This window comes from Lampetra fluviatilis, chromosome 31 (genome assembly GCF_964198595.1).
Source record: "Lampetra fluviatilis chromosome 31, kcLamFluv1.1, whole genome shotgun sequence".
Classification (NCBI taxonomy): Eukaryota; Metazoa; Chordata; class Hyperoartia; order Petromyzontiformes; family Petromyzontidae; genus Lampetra; species Lampetra fluviatilis.
In genome coordinates, this window is record NC_136305.1 from 8452298 (window position 1) to 8474024 (window position 21727).

Consider the following 21727-nt stretch of genomic DNA (forward strand, 5'->3'; position numbering starts at 1 on the left):
GTGTGGAGCGCCGTCGCGTTGGCATGGCGATTACGCACACGCTGTCACCTGCTCCCTCCCCTCACCCCCCTCCCCTCACCCCCCTCCCCTCACCCCCCTCCCCTCACCCCCCTCCCCTCACCCCCCCTCCCCTCACCCCCCCTCCCCTCACCCCCCTCCCCTCACCCCCCTCCCCTCACCCCCCTCCCCTCACCCCCCACCCCACACCCCCCTCCCCTCACCCCCCCTCCCCTCACCCCCCTCCCCTCACCACCCTCTCCTCACACCCCTCACCCCCCTCCCCTCACCCCCCTCCCCTCACCCCCCTCCCCTCACCTCCCTCCCCTCACCTCCCTCCCCTCACCTCCCTCCCCTCACCCCCCTCCCCCTCACCCCCCTCCCCTCACCCCCCTCCCCTCACCCCCCTCCCCTCACCCCCCCTCCCCTCACCCCCCTCCCCTCACCTCCCTCCCCTCACCTCCCTCCCCTCACCCCCCTCCCCTCACCCCCCTCCCCTCACCCCCTCTCCTCACACCCCTCCCCTCACCCCCCTCCCCTCACCCCCCTCCCCTCACCCCCCTCACCCCCCTCCCCTCACCCCCCTCCCCTCACCCCCCCCTCACCCTCACCTCCCTCCCCTCACCTCCCTCCCCTCACCTCCCTCTCCTCACCTCCCTCCCCTCACCTCCCTCCCCTCACCCCCCTCCCCTCACCTCCCTCCCCTCACCTCCCTCCCCTCACCCCCCTCCCCTCACCCCCCTCCCCCTCACCCCCCTCCCCTCACCCTCCCTCCCCTCACCTCCCTCTCCTCACCTCCCTCCCCTCACCCCCCTCCCCTCACCCCCCCTCCCCTCACCCCCCTCCCCTCACCTCCCTCTCCTCACCTCCCTCCCCTCACCTCCCTCTCCTCACCTCCCTCCCCTCACCTCCCTCCCCTCACCCCCCTCCCCTCACCCCCTCTCCTCACCTCCCTCCCCTCACCTCCTCCCCTCACCCCCCTCCCCTCACCCCCTCTCCTCACCTCCCTCCCCTCACCTCCTCCCCTCACCCCCCTCCCCTCACCCCCTCTCCTCACCTCCCTCTCCGGAACCATCGCCAGTGCTCACCCCATGCCTCTCCCCCCCCCCGCCCCCCCCCCACTCCCCCTCACCTGTGCGATGGTGAGCGGCGTGCTGATCTCCTCTCCGCGTAGGGTCATGGACCGCTGGGTCAGCGCCTCGGCCAGCGGCTCCTCGTCCACGCCCAGCAGCTCGGCCGCACGGCACAGAGCTGAGCCACAGACCACCCAGAGAACCACAACCACTAAGATAACCACAACTGCTACAACCACCACCACTATGACTACAAGAGTGAACAGTCCACAAACCTCGTAAGAATACATTTTTTATCTATTCATCAGGCCTGCACATAATCACCTGCCCACAGACCCCACCGTCTACCCCCCCCCCCCGTCACCATCACTGGAGGGACACCTGAGCCCCCCCCCCACTGCTCCCCCTCCACCCCCACTACCCCCCCCCCCTCACTGCCCCCCCCAACTGCTCCCCCCATCACCACCACTGGAGGACACCTGCCCCCCCCCACTGCCCCCCCCCCCTCACCACCATTGGAGGACACCTGCGCGCCCCCCACTACCCCCCCCCACTGCCCCCCCCCACTGCCCCCCCCCTGCCCCCCCCCTCACCACCACTGGAGGACACCTGCGCGCCCCCCACTGCTCCCCCTCCACCCCCACTACCCCCCCCCCACTGCCCCCCCCCCACTGCCCCCCCCCCCACTGCCCCCCCCCTCACCACCACTGGAGGACACCTGCGCGCCCCCCCACTGCTCCCCCTCCACCCCCACTACCCCCCCCCCCCACTGCCCCCCCCCCCACTGCCCCCCCCCCCACTGCCCCCCCCCCTCACCACCACTGGAGGACACCTGCGCGCCCCCCCGCCGTAGCGAACTCGATGTTCCCCACGAGCAGCACGGCCGAGAGCAAGCGCAGCACCTCCCTCCTCTCGTCCGCCGAGAAGCACATCGCCTCCATCGCGCCCTGGGGGAGCGGGGGGCGTGACAGCGGCGTTAGAACAGCACCGCTCCCGAGTGGGGCGTTAAACCACACACGTCACATCCCTCCCTGATTTCAGGCCACGTGTGAAAGTGCACGACCCTAGGGTGGGGGCACCATCCCCCCCCCCCTTCCAGCGCCAACCCCCTAGGTGCTCATCCCGCAAAGCCCGCGGGCGAGCCCCCCCCTTCCGACCCCCGAGCCTCAACAGTAGCGGCCGACCTCACGTCGCCGCGAGGCGGTGGGCACTCCCCTCGGCCTCCTCCACCCACGAGCATCTCCAGCTCAGAGGGCCCCGGTGGGCAGGGCCAGCCAAGGGCGCGGGAGGCTTTCGCCCACGTGCCCACGTGCCCACACACCCACGTGCCCACACACCCACGTGCCCACACACCCACGTGCCCACGTGCCCACGTGCCCACGTGCCCACACGCCCACGTGCCCACACACCCACGTGCCCACACACCCACGTGCCCACACACCCACGTGCCCACACACCCACGTGCCCACACACCCACGTGCCCACGTGCTCACGTGCCCACGTGCCCCACACGCCCACGTGCCCACGCGCCACTACATTGGAACGTCTGGGGAGGCGTCGGCGCGGCAGTTTGTGGCGCCGCGCTACGAACCCAGCCGCCCGTGAGTCCGACTCCCGGTCCCGCGCGGTCCCAACTCCGAGTGATTCTCTCCCTTCGACGGCGAGCGCAGGCCGCGCGGCGGCGCGCTGCAAACTCATCTCCGTCACAATTCACGACTGTCGTCGTCTGGGTGTATCGCGGTGCGTGCGGAGCGGGTGCTGTGCTGTGCGTGGGTGTGGGCCGCGTCGTCACCATCACGTCCGTGTAGAGGCCCCGGTCGGCGCTGGGGTCGTCCAGGGCGCTGCTCGACTGCTTCAGGTAGTGGTAGCTCTCGGGGCTCGAGATGTGCAGCTCCTCTGTGACCACGGAGACAAAGATCCCCCCCCCCACGTGTGGCATTGAAAAGACCGTTTGGGGAAAGTGCTGCCGAGCAAGTAGTAGGGCTGAACGATGAATCGATTTCAAATCGAAATCGCGATTAGCAAATCGCAAAGGCTGCGATTTTTTTGCGATTTGAAAAGTCCTATTGCTTTCTTATTGGAATTGTTTTATTTTTTATTATTATATCTTTATTTATTTATCTTAACAATTGTTCTATTTTCATTGTTCTATTTCAATTACAACATTTTAATAAGTACATGTTGGAAGCAATTCAGATCTTTTAAGTTCTCATCCTTGCATTAGAATATAGAGAGCAGTTCATATTGTGATGGTATCACGTGTTTTAAATCTTTTACACAGTGAATGTTGAACTGAATCTTGACTCAAATCGGCAATACCTGTCAGAAAAATCGCAATTAGATATTTTCCCCAAATCGTTCAGCCCTAGCGAGTAGCACCTATGAAGGTCGGCACTACACGCGAAGGGGTGGGTGGCCAACGCCACGCCCGGCCGCCTTTGACTCCCCAGCGAAGATGTTTACACACCGCACCCACGTACTCAGTCTGAGTCGGCCTAGGGGAGGCCCATGGCCGTACAGCGTACGCACGCAGTGGCTCCCCATCACGACACACGGTGGGGGGTGTTTGTGGGAGGGGGCAGCGAGACCTCGGAGTGCTGGGCAGGCCCCCCGCGTCACGGCGTAGAAGATGTGGAAGTTCCTCTCTCCCGGGTTCTGCCGCACGACGCGATTCTGAAACCACGACAACACCGCGTTAGCCACGCTTGCAGTCGCCGCCGCAATCGCCACCGCCACAACCATCAGCGACGATCATCACCATCGCCTCGATCATCACCACCACCCCCACAACTATCACCACGATGATCAACATCATTACCAACATCATCAACATCCCTAGCATCATTATTTCCATTTTCACCACCACCAATGTTACATTCATCACCATTTACACGACCATTATCACAATCTGCACCATGACCATCATTACCACTATCAATACCGCCATCATCATCACTATTACCACCACTATGACCATCGTTACGACCACTAACACGGCTACCACCACCATCACTCTCACCCTCTCACCTTCTCCAGGAGGTCTGTAGTACGCGGTGGCCGAGGAGAGGTCGTGAGGTCAAGGGTCAACGGGGGTCGTACAGGGGGATCACAGGGGCCTCTGCTGTCAACTCAGAGGCCAAGACTCATGAAGGGATAGATCACATCACTCGTGGCAATCGACCCTCGGCGTGAGGCAAATGGTAGAGCCAGGGTTACATCCTCAGTGGAGAATGTGTCCACTTGTGTTGGGATGAATGTGAAAGTTGGCGTCAGCGTTCACGAGTTGCCAGGCAATGGTGGCATACACGTTAGCGTCGTCATTGTCGTTAGCGTCGGGGTTAGTGTGACGCTGACGATTGGAGTGAGCATTCGGTTAAGGCTGTGCGTGAGGTGTGGTGAGGAGGAGGTGGAGTAGGACGATGAGCAGAAGGATACAGTGGAGGATGCGGCCGCCCCTGATCGTTCCCTGCTGGCAAAAGTTGAGCTGCACGAAGCGGCCGAAGCGGCTGGAGTTGTGGTTGTGCACCGTGCGAGCGTTCCCAAACGCCTCCATGATGGGGCTGCTCCACACGGGGGGGAGGAGGGTAGGGGGCAGCGTGTGGGAGCGCGAGAGGGCAGTGGGAGCGGGAGAGGGGAGGGCGAGTGGGAAACGCGTGCGGAACAGAGGTCACCGGGAGAGTACACGGTGGGGGTCGACGTCCACACGGCCTCCGAGGTCACGGCAGGAGGTTCTCTCACAGTCTGTGTGGGTGGCGTGTGTCTGTGTGTACGTGTGTGTGTAGGGGAGCGGTAGTGTAGCGGTTAGCGCACTGCGCTATAAACCTGGCGACCCAGGTTCGACTCCCGCTCACGGCCAACACCAGTGACGATTATCTGAACCGGTCCCGGGCCTCCCCTAGGTCGACTCAGCCTCAAATGAGTACCTCGTGCGATGTGTAAACATCGTCACTAGGGAGACAAAGGCGGCCGGGCGGGGTGTTGGCCACCCACCCCCTCGTGTGCCGTGCCGGCCTTCATAGGTGCTCGCTAACAGCACTTGCCCCTACAGTCTGTTCGGGCTATACGGGGGATCTTTGTCTTTATCTGCAGCAACGTGCAGCAATGTGAAAACTTGGCTGAGACTCGGTGACGATTCTCTGGGCGAAGGAGCGCCGTGCTGGTGGGGTGCGCGTGGCACCTGCTGTGCAGCACGGCTCGCTCCACGTGGGTGCTCGAGTCGAGGCGGGAGGACTTGGCGGAGGCCTGGCTCGCGGCCGACAGGAAGTCCAGGATGATCTTGGTGCTCTCCGTCTTGCCGGCTCCGCTCTCGCCGCTGACGAGACCACGCGGACACGCATACACGCGGAGGACAGGCAGACACGTGAACACGCAGACACACGGACAGGTGGACACGTTAACACAAGAACACGCAAACATAGGAACAATGTGTGCTAATTATTTATTTCTTTACGTGTGTTGGGCCTGAACCTCAAAAGTCATCAGCGTCTCAGTGGAGAATTGCACAACAAAGTAAATGAGGCTTTGTTTTTTATTAACACTTCCCATCAGCCGCACAGCCTTGTGGGAGTGCATCAATTCAGCAGCGTTGATTCGGTGTTTAGACACTCAGCGTCTCATCAGGTGAAGGCCATAGCCTCCGAATGTTTGCCAGGTCATGAGTATTGATTGTTTCCAGCAAGCCTGGACTCCTCACCAATATTTATTATTACCCTTGAACCAAAACCCAAACACATCCTAACCCTACAGCAAACTATGGGTGTGGTACTGGTGCGGCAATGGGTGTGGGTGTGGCAATGGCGTGTTCAATGGGTGTGCCACTGGGCGTGTGTCAGTGGCACGCACCTGATGAGGACACACTGGCTGTCGCCATGCCGCCACAGGCCGCGGTAGCACTCCCCGGCGATGGCGTAGAGGTGGGGCGGCAGCTCGCCTAGCCGGTGCCTTCTGTAGGCCTCCACGCTGGCAGCGCCGTAGAGCCCCGCGATCGTCTCGTAGGGGTTGACGGCCGCCAGGATTGAGCCGATGTATGTCTGCTCCGCACCGCGGCGCACGGGGATCGCGTAAGTTACAACGACGCGTTTACTTGTGTGCATGTCGCCGCGGCATTGTGGTTCACGCACATTGCATCTCCCACAGTCGCTCTGAGGAAGCACGGATGAGCGGCAAGCTCGCAGCAGCAGTCAGGCGGTGAGGAGCCGGCGTGACCAGCGACGACCCAAGCTCTCTGCGGCCCTCCATGAATGAAGACGTTTGCAGCCATTTAAAGAGGGTTTATGCATGTCAGAGGAAAATGGATCACCCGGAGAAAACCCCCATGTGACAGAAAGGGGGCAACGCTCTATCCCATACAAGATAGACAGATGGCATTGGTATTAGTCCACATTTTGCAGTTCTGCATTCTCCTGTCAAGCCACAGCATGGCACCTGGACGCCCACGGGAAAGGATTTTCGCAACGTGTTGTGCGATCCGCCAAGCCTCGCTGCTGCTGCTGCTGCCACCACACAGTGCTTGGGGCGCGTTCCGTGGGCAGGGCGCCCCGAGCGCTTCCCTGCCGAGTGGCTTGTTTGCCCAGAGCACATCGTCGTACCAGCAGCCAATCGTCCAAGGAGCTGCCTCGCAGAGCCTTGGGTGGGCGTGTCAGAGTCCAGCCAATCCGAGGCGCCGTAACCTTCCTGCGAACTCTCGATGTGCGGTTCCTTGTCCGAGCCAGGTGCGTCGTGACGTTACGCCGCCGTTACGAGGCGCTCTGCGTCTTTGACCGAGACCTAACGTCCGCCTCGCAGTCGCGCCACGCACGGCAGAACGCTCTGCCCGTTGAACGCTCCCCCGGATCACAGGCCTCATGCGCCACCTCCGCCACTATCATAACCACCGCCAACACAATCGCCATCATCACCACCACTGCCATCATCACCACCACCGCCACGCGGGGGGAGAGCGCGGCACAGCGCCAGCAGTGCCTAATGTCCGCTCTGAAGCAGACTGTGCGCCATTCGCGATTGATGCGCCCCGCAAGATTAACCGGGGCGGTCACGGGGCTCGAACCGCGAACCTCTGTGACGGAGCGGCAGGCACGCTTGCCGCTCGGGCCCCACCAAGAAATGCGCTTGAAAGATTTCGCTGTGGGCTGTCGAATTGTTGGGAGAAGCCAATCCACTATCCTCCCGCTAATTGGCGCCAAGTGTCACAGACTGAACGTGTTTTACCCAGAGCCTGTTCACCAAGCTAAAAACGCCAAATAATCTTGCGTATCTTACAGAATTCTCCGTCGAGCTAGGACCCATATCGACGAACAGAGAGGGCCCTCGCCTGTGAACTTATGGCCATTCGCCAGCGATGGTTCAAGCAAGGCCAACTCTGCTGATAAGACACTCAACGTCGAAACCGCTGCAGAGTTTAATTGCTTGTGTTGAACCCGCGCTGCTGAAATCATGCAAATCCCAGAATGCCGTGCGCTCTGATGGGATGTGCACAACAACAAAAAAATCCTTTTATACGTTTTACATCGCTAGAACGATACGTGGTGGGAAAATTGTCCGGCGATTAATTTAATTTCTTCCCAGAGGATGGCGTTACCCAACCAGTTGTGAGAAGTGGGCCACTGTTCTATGCCCTTGGTCTGATTGTAATTCGAAAAACATTGTGATGTAACGCGCATATGATTTACCGATCCGGTCATTTCCTGCTTGACAGATACGATCTTTCTTTCACGCCCTGTGCGGATAACATGATCCTGGAACCCTTCCAGATGTCACCGACAATCGCCCCCCCAGCGCCCAGTAAATGTATTCGGAAACTTTTAATCGCTACCGGGGCCACACAACCTGTTTACCGAATGTCGCTTGGGGATTTTCCCATCGGCGAACCTCTACGCCGACGGCAGCAATTGTTGTGGAGAGTCGGGGGAGGGGGGAGAATGACGCAGTCGGAACGTAGCGCGTTTCGCCGCTCGCTGCGGAGGGTACGCGGTTCGAGATTGGCGGCCATCCTGGTTAATACCGCGCTTGGCTGTAACGGTGGACGTTACAGATCACGTGACATTACCCGAGAGAGAGAGTCGGCTCATTCCAGTGCCAGCATCACGGTCCACATTTTCCAGATAAAAAAAAACTACAGGCAAAAAGACTACCACCACATAGCAACGTCACCCCCCCCCCACCCACTAGCAGATTATACCCGTCCGTGAAACATACCACGCGTCCGCGTGGTAGCCTCTTCTGCAGGAATGGTGCAGAACACCGAGCGTGCGCCCTCCCCATCCGCAGGAGCGCCGCGTTTAACAACGCCTTTGAGCGGCGCGCGGCCCTCAAACCCACCGCCGCGTCATCATCTAGGGCATCGACCGCATTATCTGCCTCGATTTGCAAAACCTCCACGGCCACGACGCCCGTGATGCTCGCGCTTCCCCCCACCCTCACCCCCCCCCCTCACCCCCCCCCCATCTCGTCAGTTCTCAGAAGCTAAGTGTAAGGATTAAGCCTGAATAGTGAACGCTTGCATGGAGTTACTACCGCTGTGCATAACAGGTGTTATAGACGGCGGAGATCTGGCTACGTTGTGGGCAGTGGCCAAAATCAACCGTTGGGCCTGTGCTTCTGTGCTCCCACATTGACGGTTCCCGACTTCACTTCACTGACACTTGAGTGGAGTCATTCATAATAACCTCTATTTCATCAAGCGCCTTTCATTGTGAAGTATCTCAAAGCGGTGCAGGTGTATCATCGGCGCGGGTGTATCATCGGCGCGGGTGTATCACGAGCGCGGGTGTATCATCGGCGTGGGTGTATCATCGGCGTGGGTGTATCATCGGCGCGGGTGTATCATCGGCGCGGGTGTGCAGCTCACGTAGATGAGCTTGTGCCGGTAGCGGAGGTGCAGGTTGTGCAGGATGGCCCCCTCGTGGAGCTCCGCCAGGGAGCTCATGTCCTCCACCCCCTCGGGCCCCCAGGCCGGCATGGCTCGCACGTTGACTCGCGCCACGGAGCCGGGGGTCAGCGTGAACGTCTGTGCCGCGCGTGCAGAGAGAACAAAGGCAAAGGTCCCCCGTGTGGCCCGTCGCGAGTTTGTTGGGGCGAGTGCCGTGATGAAGGCCGGCACGGCACACGAGGAGATGGTTTGACCAGAGCCCACGCACGCACGCGCCTTCATCGCTTGGAGTGGCGATGTTTACACACGGCACCAGGTACTCATTTGAGGCTGAGTCGACATAAGGGAGGGCCCGGGACCAGTTCAGATAATCGTTACTGCTATTGATCTTGAGCAGGAATCGATCTCTGGTTTCTGGGTTCACACATCCACACACACCAACACACAGACTGACACACACAAAATACAGACGGACACACCGACACACACACACATATATGCTCTCTGTAAAAGGGTTATTCTTTACTCTTGGGTACACATTGAGAAAGGGTACCCAGCCTTCCTGGGTGCACCTTGTAAGTTCGCTCACACACTCAGTGACCCCGCTGGGTCCATTCAAGGGGATGTGCCCCCCCCCCCCCGGGGCAAGAGGGGTGACTGCCACCCTCCCCACAGGGGACACGGTGGGGGGGGTGTGCTCGGGGGAAGGTGGCCACCAGGTAACTGAGTGGGCGACCGAGCGGGTGACCAGCGGATGACCGAGTGGCTGATCGAGTGGGTGATAATGCGGGTAACCATCCGGGTGATTGAGTGGGTGACCGTGTGGGTGACTAAGTGGGTGACCGAGCGGGTGACCGTGTGGGTGACTAAGTGGGTCACTGTGCGGGTGACCAAATGGGTGACCAAGTGGGTGACCGAGCGGGTGACCATGGGGGTGACCGTGTGGGTGTTTTTAGACAAAACCTTGGGTATTTTAAGGAAACGCGCACAAGGCCACGGAAGCCGGGACACACTTCCACCCCATTACAGACGCACACACACAAGACAAAGGTCCCCCATATAGCTCTATTGACTGTCCAGTGAACATGCAACGTCGTGTTGTAGGAAGTGCTGTTAGAGAACACCTATTAAGGCAAGCAAGGCACAAAAGGAGGTCATGTGGCCACCACCACGCCTGGCCGCCTTTGTCTCCCCAGTGGTGATGTGTTTATACACCGCACCAGCTACTCGTTTAAGGCCGAGTCAACCTAGGAAAAGCTCAGGACTGGTTTGGATATCACTCGCCACTGATGTTAGCCGTCGCGGTAATCGAACTCAGGTTGCCGTATGCACACACGCTCACAAAGACAAAGACAAAGATTCCCCCTATAGCCTAACAGACTGTTCGGGCAAGTGCTGTTAGCGAGCATCTATGAAGGCCGGAACGGTACAGTAGAGAGTGGGGTGGCCAACACCACGCCCGGCCGCCTTTGTCTCTCCAGTGGCGATGTTTACACACCGTGCCAGGTACTCGTTTAAGGCTGAGACAACCTAGGGGAGGCCCAGGACCGGTTCAGATCATCACTGGTGTTGGCCGTGAACGGGTCACCGGGTTCGTAGCGCAGCACTCTAACCACTACACTACCGCTCCCCACACACACACGCATACACACACACACTAACGTACACAAACACACACTCCCACGTACATCTATATAAACACACAACATTAAAGACACGCACGTGCGTGCGCGCGCGCGGCACACATTTGCCCAATGCAGACACAATCACACCCGGATACACACAGTTGCCAATACATTTCACGTGCGTGCACACAGGCCATGCACAATTGTTATTATCATTTCAGGAGACATCACCACGGCAGAAAACTCCGCTGCTCCTCACGCGGTTATCTGGCTTGACCACCAGAACGTGACGTTGTAGTTGTTGTTCTGCGATCTACATCGGCCGTACGGAAGTAGAAGATCTGCGAATGAAGACGATTGTCATTGCGCTTGTTGACCCAGGAGAGTGTGAAGGAGCCTTGAGACTCAGCAGGGTCCTGCCAAGTTCAGTGTATGAATACTGATTTATACTGGAGAAATCAGATGAGCTGTAAAGCTCTTTTGTGGGTGATGTTGCTGCTGCGTGCGATCCCAACCGAGTAATTTGTAGGTCATTTTTCAGCATTGGGAAGTTTGAGCGCGATACCGATGACATTGTGCGTGGTCTTTTTGTTTAACTATGGAAGGCAACCAGAGAACCAGGAGGAAATCATTGCAGTACAGGGGGTGAACATCCACACTCCCACTCACTCACTCACCCACTCACCCACTCACCCACTCACTTACCCACTCACTCACTCAACCACCCACTCACTCACTCACTCACACACTCAACCACCCACTCAACCACCCATTCACTCACTCACCCATTCACTCACTCACTCACCCACCCAACCACTCAACCACCCACCCACTCAACCACCCACCCACTCACACACTCACCCAATCACTCACTCACCCAATCACTCACTGACCCACTCACTCACCCATCCACCCACTCACCCACCCACCCACTCACTCACCCAATCACTCACTCACCCACTCACCCACTGACGAAATTGAGCCTCATCCTGGTCCCTTCACTTCTCACGTTGTTCAAACAAATACATTAGGGGGGGGGGGGTAGTTGGTCTGATAACACCGCAAGCCAGACAAGATGGTGCTGAGACCGAGTGAGGGCGCGGTAGCCGGTTGCCCGCCTCACAGAGCAGCCCTCGCACGCGGGGAACAACGCGGACCCCCCGGTGGCTCCGACCGTCAACACGGCGGTTTCGCAACCCGCCAGGCCGGCACGCCACTCTGACGCAGCGCCACCGCCGGCACGCGGCGTGACCACCGGCACGGCTGACGGCCCCCCCACCACCCCCCCGTCCCAGCTGCGTGACGTCTCCACTGTCGGAGCGGAAGCAAGCGGAGGCTGCCGCAGGACGATCGGCCCTCGTACCCCCCCGTGCCCCGCGTGCCCCCCGTGCCCCCCGTACCAATCGTGCGCCCGTAGCGGTGCTTCCACGTTCACCATTCCGCCGCCGTCGCCCTCCCACGAGGAGGAGCGACCGGGCCGCCCGGCAGCGACCGAGCGCCGCTCGCTCAACGCCGCGAGTTTCCGTGGACACGCGGATAAAACGCGAGCAACAGGAGTGGTATTTACGGACTAAATCGAAGTCATGTGGGCGCTGGCGGAGCACACAATCAGGCGCCTTTGTGATGAGCAGGGCTCGCTACCCCCCCACCCTCCTCCTCGTCCTACTCCTCCTCGCGCTTCCAGCTACATCTGTCATGTGAACCCTCATACCCCCCTCCTTGCACCACCCCCAAACTGCCTCGGCCCCCACAGCCACTGCCCCCCCCCCACTCTCCTGCCAATGCCTTCAGTGTGTGGGGGCAGCCCGGGGCATTACCACCCCCACGCCCCAGCCTTCTTTACCCGCCCCCCACTACTACCGCCCCCCACCCACGCCCAACGTTGTCTGTCGGAATGAGCAGCCCCACGTGGTGTCGGACGTACATTTTCGACTCTTGGGACACGTGGTTACTCGCGATGGGTATCATCGCGAAGTGGCCTTTCGCCTTGGGGCACAGGGAGCCAACTGAGTTGGACTGCGATTCAGAGAGAAGCCACGTGTCCAGCTGTCTACATGGCGGGTCTTTGTCTCCGTGTGACGATGCCTCAGCGAGTTTCATGCCCACAGCGCCAGACCACAAGCCATTGTTTTTTTTCTCTCTTCAACTGCATCAACTTCAACCGCGCATTACGAGTGGCTAGATGTTGTGAGCGAGGCCGCCTGCTCCGCGCAACTGCCCTGAGATGTGGCGACAATCCCCCCCCCCCCCATTCCATTCAAGCGTCGATTCTCCCCCACGTGCTGCCGTCGCCGGCGCAGGCTACGGAGGCTACGCGGTGACGAGACGCGGAGACATCCGCGACTTAACCCCAGGCGGGAGTTCGTTGAGGCTACCGGGCTCGCTTGTCCGGGCGGAGAGCTGGGGTGACGGAGGGGAGACGGAGGGGAGAGCTGGGGAGACGGGGGAAGAGAGCTGGGGAGACGTAGGGGAGACGGAGGGGAAAGCTGGGGGGACGGAGGGGAGACGGAGGGGAGACGGAGGGGAGAGCTGGGGAGACGGAGGGGAGACGTAGGGGAGACGGAGGGGAGAGCTGGGGAGACGGAGGGGAGACGTAGGGGAGACGGAGGGGAGAGCTGGGGAGATGTAGGCAAGACGGGGGTGACGAGAGTGCAAGCACCGCAGGAGTGCCGTACTATTTTGGGTCAAAACAACAGCGCAGAGTTGGGGAAATATTGAGCAATGGCGAGAGAGAGAGAGCCGTGCACGTAAACAGAACAATAAATCAAAATTAAAAAAAATCTAGAATTTTTATACAAGCCACCGCCGGTTTTGTCCACTACAGTCGCTACAGATTCGCCGCCCGCCTCACATCCCGCCTCCCCAGAAATGTGGTGAATCGTCATTGTTTTGCGGGGGCGGGAGGGTCACGATTCGATCCCAGGATCGATTCTCATTTCAACTTCACGCTCAGGCTCTCGTGACCGATATCGTGATTCGTGCCAAATTTGGTTTATAGATCCTGTCACGTGGGTCCGACGTCAGCGCTTAACTGAGAATCCTTCGCCACCCAGCGACAGGGCCAATCAAATCGAGTTGGCACTTCGTGGGCAAATGTGCCGATTGATTTGGTTCATCAGCAAACCTGGAGGAGGAGGAATATTCAAAAGCCAGGGAGGTGCTGGCAATGATTACGAACGACGTTTCGCAGGAGACTACCTCCAGCGCCATCGACGTCGACAGGAGTTCAGCTCTCGCAAGGAACACCCTTGGCCCGAAACGTCACCTGTTACAGGTTTTCCCTCCCTCTATACGGCCGTCGTAGATGCTCTCCAAAACAGGTCGCAACAAAGCGAACCCGCGTGAGACGTCTGCCTCCCAAGCGGCGCGCACCGTGCACGCATAACGTCATCTCACGTCCGAACCGCACGGTCGCATGCAGAGTGAATTCAAACCGCGCAGGGGAGCGAATTTTGGGCAGAAAACAGGTTAGCCGCATATGCAGTTGGCAAGATGGCGTGCAAACCGAACCCGCGTGGAGCGAGGGGCACGGGTAAAGATTCACGTGCCATGAAGAAGGCCCCGTGTCTGAAACATCGCCTATATTTTTTTCTTTTAAGGCCATCATCTACGCAGTGGTCACCACCACCCATATCTGGAGGTAAAATCTTTCATCTGACAACACTAAAATTAAGCACCGCCTTTGCCCCCCCCCCCCCATGCAGGTCACTGACCCCCACACTCCCCCCCCTAAACTCTTGCTCCGTTGCCCTCATTGACAGGGTCAATCAGGGACACAGCCCCCCCACGAGCCTCCCGGCCCCTCCGCTCAATCCCCCACGGCCCCCAGCCCCACCCCCCCACTTCACATCCCCCCCCCCCACCATTCCCTCCCTCCACCCCTCCCCGACCTGACCCCAACAGCTGCTTGGAGCTATTGAGAGGAGACCACTAACAGCTGTCACTCCACGACAGACAGCAGCTCCTACGGACCCTTCAGCAGCCCCAAACAGCTCCAATAGCATCCTCGAGTACCCCCACACCTCCTATGGTAGCCCCTCTAGATGCTGTACCTCCGAGTGCACCACTGTCGGCTCCTGTAGATGCTACAGCTCCTGTACGTCATATAGTAGGCCTCACAAGCCCACACACCAGCTGGGGTCGCCCACCCGTCTCTGGCAGCGCGGGAATCGGCGACGGTGTTCGGGTGGCAGCAGGAATTTATTTGTGCCGAGACCCGGTGCCGGTGAAGCTGCCGTGTGGGGCACTATCGCGTGGCTCGACGATTGTGCGCACGCTAATTGGAACAGGAGACCGCGGGGTTCTGATAAGTGACCTCCCCGTGCTGAGTGAGGTGCACGTCGGGGCTTGCTCCGTGGATAAAGTGGCGACCCCAAGAGAGGCCCCACAGTGGGTAGGCCTAGGCCTAGGCCTGTAACAATCCACGTCTCTCACGATTCCACATCCCTCATGAATTCACATCCCTAAACGAATCGTCATGAACCGGAGGGGTTCACGATTCGGGGTCACAATTCCGTCTCGCAAACCTCCGACCTCCGGTGGCCTCCATGTCACCGTCAAGCCCGTCGTCTCTGGAGTCAGAGGCGGCGATCGACGTTCCTCCGTCGAAACTCCGCTCGCCTGGAACTCACTCCTCCGATTAGCACCGTTGGCTCGGTACGGTGCGAAAGTTCAACATAAGCATACATCCAGACAACTCACTCCCTCCTCCTCTCTCACCGCACCACAGGGATGGCGTTGGTGCCGTCACGTCCATCAGATTCTCTACACTTCTCTCTTTTAACGCATTCTCCCGCGCCTACCAACGTCCTTCATGCAGTTACATTTCTTGCACGTGACAAATTGGAGAACGACCGAACGATGTCCAAGAACCACGCGCGCTCGGGCGGTGCGAGAGCCCAGGAGTAGCAGAATCGGCGAAATTGTTCCACAGCGTAAAACAATAAAGGGACTGTGCGGCGCACACTAACGGCACCGCCCCTCGTGTGACTATCAGCTTCAACAGCGTTTCTGGGCATTCAAAACATTCCAGTCCCTGCACATTTGTGTGTGTGTGCATGCGGTGGTGCAGTGGTTAGCGCACCGCACTAAGAACCAACCGGCCCCCCTCGGGAAACGTGGCCAAAAAATCTGTCTTACGCCGTCCTTTTTTTTATGAAAAAAACGAGACTGAAGGCTGTACGAAAACAAAAACAAAAAAATCCGCCGACCTGAGTTCGATTCCCGCTCGCGACCAATTACAGCGGCGGATATTTCAACAGGTGCTGGGCCTTTCCCGAGGTCCAATTTGCGTCAAACGAGCACCTGGTGCGGTGTGGACAACATCAGCACTGGGGAGACAAAGGCGACCGGCGTGGTACTGGCCACCCACCCCCTCGTGTGCCATCCGGGCCCACACAGGTGCTACTCGCTAACAGCACTTGCCCCAACAGTCTGCTTAAAGCTACATGGGGAACCTTTGTCTTTGCGTGCATGGGGACTGTTTTTGCTGTTTGGAATTTTTTATATTAAAATTGCAGTATTTCTATTTGAGGTTGCCAGGCAGCACGGGGAGTCACACTTATTGTGCCAGCAAGGCAAAAGTCCTGGGCTCAAGGCCCGGTAGAAGCACCACAAATAACTCAATCAGGATCTCAAGTCCAGTAAGGCTGGGGAGGGTAGGGTGGGCTTGATGGGCTCTGCTTGATCACCAATGACTGCGCAGAGAAACCCAGCCACGTTACAATGTGGTTCTGCACTCGACTTCGTGTGACTTGTTCCTTCTATTCGATATCAGTTCGACCGGTTGTGCTGAGAAACACAACTCTCGTATGCAGAGCGGGAAGGTGAGTGCAGCCCCCTAATGTGTGGACTCGAGGTCATTGGAAGAAGAAGAAGAAGGATCGGAAGTAGCTCTACAATATCCGCTTCCGTGGGCCTTTCCGTCACACGGAGGAGGTAGCACTGCTCTGTTGGAGATCGGAATTAAACTTTGTTGCATAAAATGGGGGGGAGCGGGGGGGGGGGTGGAAATGCCAGAAAAGTAATCACTGCTTCGCCCGCCATGCGATGAGCCGCGTGTGCATCAGGCCATGTGGCAAGTGCTCAAATGTCGACGTGATCCACCAACCCCTTGCCTCTGAAGCGCCGAATCACCGACGACGGGAAGGATCGTGAGGATCAGAGTGAAGGTGCGGCGGTGAGGTTGATGTGGTGGGGAATGTCAGCGGGTTGGGGTGAGGAGGGGCACAGGATGGGGGGGGGGGGTGAAGGGGGGGGATGCAACGTGTGAGCTGAACTCCTCACCTGGCCATAGTCGGAGATGAGGACGAGGGATCCGCCCTCACTCGCCACCACGGAGCACGGGAGGAGCAGCTCACCGTCCCTCACCCACACGCGCTCACCCTGCTCACGACACAGGGAGACACGGGCTGTGTCACTCACCACTCACACCGCTCACCGCCCCTCACCCACACGCGCTCACCCTGCACACCACACAGGGAGACACGGGCTGTGTCACTCACCACTCACACCGCTCACCGCCCCTCACCCACACACGCTCACCCTGCACACCACACAGGGAGACACGGGCTGTGTCACTTACCACTCACACAAATCACCGTCCCTCCCCCACACACGCTCACCCTGCTCACGACACAGGGAGATACGGGCTGTGTCACTCACCACTCACCGCCCCTCACCCACACGCGCTCACCCTGCACATCACACAGGGAGACACGGGCTGTGTCACTCACCACTCACACAGATCACCGTCCCTCCCCCACACACGCTCACCCTGCACACGGCACAGGGAGACACGGGCTGTGTCACTCACCACTCACACAAGCTCACCATCCCTCACCAACCGCCACGAATCCGCACCAACGCGGCCGTTATCCACCCTCCAATCGCCGTCCTCACCCCACCTACGGCGCGTCACCCCACCCCCCAACTCTCCCCCACCACCTCTGCCCCCCCCCATCATCGCCCGGGGGTCGCTGGGCCGCGTCGCGACGCTCCTCGCCGGGAGTCGCCGACGCCACCGCCGCCGCCGCAACCACCACGCACGCTCGCCGACGACGCTCTCCGACGACGCTCCGCCGACGACGACGTTCCGCATTGGAGGCCTCGCGAGGCGGCTCGGCCGCCGCCTTCTACCCACGAGCCAATTTCGATCGCACGCCACTTGGGAGTTGGAGCGACGGTCTCCCGGCGGCGCCTCTGTGTACCTTCTGCGCGCAACTCAAATCGCGGACATTGCTCAACCCACGAATGAAGGCCCCTTCCACGCCGCGTGGTCAGTGGGGGTTGGTCAGTGACTGGTTGGCCATTCCGGTTAGCCTTGCTGGCCAGTGCGGCTTAATGGGAGCGCCTAGGACTGGTTCGGATATCACTCGCCCCTTGCCCTGACCAGGAATTAAACCGGTTTGTCTCACCCACTCGGTGTTCAACCACATCCACGACACTGCAGGTCACAACAACATTGTCACTCACTCTCCCACTCACTCACACACTCTCGCACTCACTCACCCACTCACTCACTCTCCCACTCACTCACACACTCTCCCACTCACACACTCTCCCAATCACTCACCCCCTCACACACTCTCCCATTCACCCACTCACACACTCTCCCACTCACACACTCTCCCACTCACTCTCCGACTCACACACTCGCCCACTCACTCACTAACCCACTCACTCAGCACACTGCAGGTAAGCTCACGTATCTCCCTGCTTCTTCCCGCACACTGCTCCACACTGGAATCCCCTCCTTACATCATCATCATCTCTGTTTCCCAGAGCTCTTACAACAACAACAACCTCGCTCAATTCAAGCAACGTATCCACCCTGAACGAGTACAGCTTCAACGGTGCTGTTTGTTGCTAGTCGCTCTGCGCTTGGGGGTCTTTGGGCCCAGTGCTCAGCAACCGGTGCTAAAGATCATCCATCAGGGTTGCCGGGTTGACAGGGCGGCTGTGCGCTAACCACTGCACCGCCACTCGACCCCTTGTTCAATTACTGGCGAGTGTAAAGGGCAGGGATAATTACAGAGATTGTTACCGTCGGGAAATACAGCAGCACGCGGCTACCTGAGCAATTAGAGCGAACGGATGCCACTGACAGGAATATCCAGCGCTAAGTTCTCGAGTAAATATCACGGACAGAGCGAAGTGGAAGGAAGAGGCCATGCTCGTTGATGCCTTTGAGAAAGTGCATGGCAGAGAGAGAGAGATAAACATTGCCCATAGACTAGCATTGCCCATAGACTAGCATTGCCCATAGACTCGCATTTCCCACCCACACACACACAAACTGGCACACACACACAAACTGGCACACACCTACACACAAACTCTCATGCACCTACACGCAGATACAGTACACACAGGCCCCCCTGCACCTACACCCGCGTCTCACGCGCTAATTAACCCATGCAGAGTGGGGGAGAGCGAATGAAGGTGAGAGAGAGAGAGGGTGAGAGAGGTGGGGAGGGATAGCGAGTGAGAGAGGGGGAGAGAGGGGGGAGAGATAGCGAGAGAGGGTGAGAGCGAATGAGAAAGGGTGAGAGCGAATGAGAGAGAGAGTGAAAGCGAATGAAGGTGAGAGAGAGAGGGTGAGAGCGAATGAGACAGGGGTGAGAGCGAACGAGAGAGGGTGAGAGAAGGTGAGAGAGAGAGAGCGTAAGTGGGTGAGAGAGAGAGTGAGAGCGAGTGGGAGAGGGTGAGAGAGAGTTAAAGTGAGGGTGAGAGAGGGTGAGAGAGACGGAGAGTGAGAGGGGAGAACCGTGCCCGGGGCTGTGTGTAATCCGTGAAGTGCACAGCTCCTCTGGATTAGTCCACGGCCTTGCCATTATGAGCCGTCAGGGCGCACGCACGCACGGGTGCGCGCGCACGCACGCACGCACGGGTGCGCGCGCACGCACGCACGGGTGCGCTCGCACGCACGGGTGCGTGCGCGCGTGCGCACGCACGGGTGCGCGCGCACGCACGCACGGGTGCGCGCGCACGCACGCACGCACGGGTGCGCGCGCACGCACGCACGGGTGCGCGCGCACGCACGCACGGTGCGCGCGCACGCACGCACGGTGCGCGCGCACGCACGCACGCACGGGTGCACGCACGCACGGGTGCGCGCGCGCACGCACGCATGCACGGGTGCGCGCGCACGCACGCACGCACGGGTGCGCGCGCACGCACGCACGCACGGGTGCGCGCGCACGCACGCACGCACGGGTGCGCGCGCACGCACGCACGCACGGGTGCGCGTGCACGCACGGGTGCGGCGAGGGAATTCGCGTCCGCCAAGGTCAGGTTCACGGTTAGACCTCGGTCCGTGGTTACTCATGAGCACTGTGGTTCAGCGATGAGGGTGTCAGTTAGATCTTGGTGCTTCGGGTTAGGGTTCGACCTCGTACCGTGATTACTGGTTAGCACCCTAGTTTAGCAATTAGGATTGGGATTACTGGTTAGCAATATGGTTTAGCAGTTAGTGTTAGACCTATCACTGGGGTTACCGGTGTTACAGTTTAGAGGTTAGTGTAGTGAGTTGATGACTGTTCTCACACACACATCCACATTCAGTTCGGTTCTGCACTTAATTTGGCAAAAAGTTCCAGCTTTGGGAATTTTAAATATTTGTTTGGCTGCCACGCAGCGACCATCACTCTCATGCAGCAGAGCAGGCGGGGAAGTGCTGCCCCCTACTGTGTGTCGACCAGAGGTCACTTAAAGCAGAAGGGACATCAGACGTAGCGCTGTGATATCCACTTCCGCGGGCCGTTCTGAGCGAACCAGAGCGACACTTAAAGCAGAAGGGGATCTCAGACGTAGCTCTGTGACATCCACTTCCGCGGGCCATTCAGAGTGAACCAGAGCGACACTTAAAGCAGAAGGTGATCTCAGAGGTAGCGCTGTGACATCCACTTCCGCGGGCCGTTCAGAGTGAACCAGAGCGACACTTAAAGCAGAAGGGACATCAGAGGTAGCGCTGTGATAACCTCTTTCCATTGCCGTTCTCGAACGCAAACGACGACGAAGATCTCCGGTACAACACGATCTCTGTGTGGGACCCATTCAGGCGATGCTGCGTCTTGTTACAAGGGAGACCTGGGGGCTCACTGCGAGATTATAGTCGATGGGGCATACGCATGCCCTGACTCAGAGCGCAACATTCCTTCCCTTCAGAGTGTGCACAGCAATGGTGCACATGTGTGCTTGAGTGTACAGTGTGTTCCTGTGTGTGTGAGTAAATGTGTGAGAATGAGTTGTTCTGTGTGAAAATTAATGTGCCTGTGAGTGAATGTGTTCATGAGATTGAGTGTGTGTGAGAGTGAATGCGTGCGTGGGAGTGAATGTGTGTGTGTGAGAATGGATGTGTGTATATGAGAGTGAATGCGTGTGTGAGAGTGAATGTGTGTGTGAGAGAGTGAATAATGTGTGCGAGTTGAACGTGTTAATGTGTGAGAATGAATGTGTTTGCTACCGATTTGAACCGGCCCTGGGCCTCCCTTATGTCGACTCAGCCTTAAAAGAACTACCTGGTGCTGCGTGTAAACATCGGCACTTGGGGAGACAAAGGCTGCCGGGCGTGGTGTTGGCCACCCCACGACATCATGCGCCGTCGCGGCCTTAATAAGTGCTACTCGCTAACAGCACTTGCCCCAACAGTCTGTTAAGGCTATATACGGTGGGGAGGAGGGGGTCTTTGTCTTTGTACTTGCGAACAGCAAATGATTTGAGTCTACGAGGCTGGAGCTCTGTGTGCCTGTGCATATTTTAAAACAGCTGTATCAAAGAGCTGACGCGTGCGAGCGTAAGTGCGCGTGTTTATGTAAATGTGCGAGTTGATGTCGACACGTGCGTGCATGTGTAGTTTGTGCGATGGAGCGGTGGTGCTGTGGTTAGCACGCTGCTCTCCGGGGCTTCGCGACCCGAGTTCGATTCCCGCTCACGGCCAACACCAGTGGACGGTCATCTGAGCCCGTTCTGGGCCTCCCCCTAGATCGACTCAGTCTAAAATGAGCACTTGGTACGGTGCGTAAACATCGCCACTGGGGAGACAAAGGCGGCCGGGCACGTTCATGGAAACGCCACAAACAGCCTGTACGGCTATACGGGGGGGAGGGGGGGGTAGTGGCAATTGTGGTTAGCGCACTGCGATTAACAAGAGCCCGAGTTTGATT

General features: G+C 58.9%; 1 protein-coding gene across 1 annotated transcript in view; it reads right to left on the reverse strand.

The window, feature by feature from the left end:
• The window catches only part of LOC144943515 (unconventional myosin-X-like), a 68195-nt gene that overhangs the window by 24438 nt on the left and 22030 nt on the right, over positions 1–21727 (reverse strand). The window contains exons 2-12 of the mRNA XM_078871032.1: positions 16848–16946; positions 8917–9075; positions 5913–6100; positions 5248–5382; positions 4506–4630; positions 4098–4111; positions 3659–3743; positions 2863–2966; positions 1919–2017; positions 1773–1803; positions 1130–1248 (exon numbers count right to left, since the gene is read on the reverse strand). Of these exons, the coding sequence (XP_078727158.1) occupies positions 1130–1248; positions 1773–1803; positions 1919–2017; positions 2863–2966; positions 3659–3743; positions 4098–4111; positions 4506–4630; positions 5248–5382; positions 5913–6100; positions 8917–9075; positions 16848–16946 (1158 nt within the window). The remainder of the gene's footprint in view (positions 1–1129; positions 1249–1772; positions 1804–1918; positions 2018–2862; positions 2967–3658; positions 3744–4097; positions 4112–4505; positions 4631–5247; positions 5383–5912; positions 6101–8916; positions 9076–16847; positions 16947–21727) is intronic.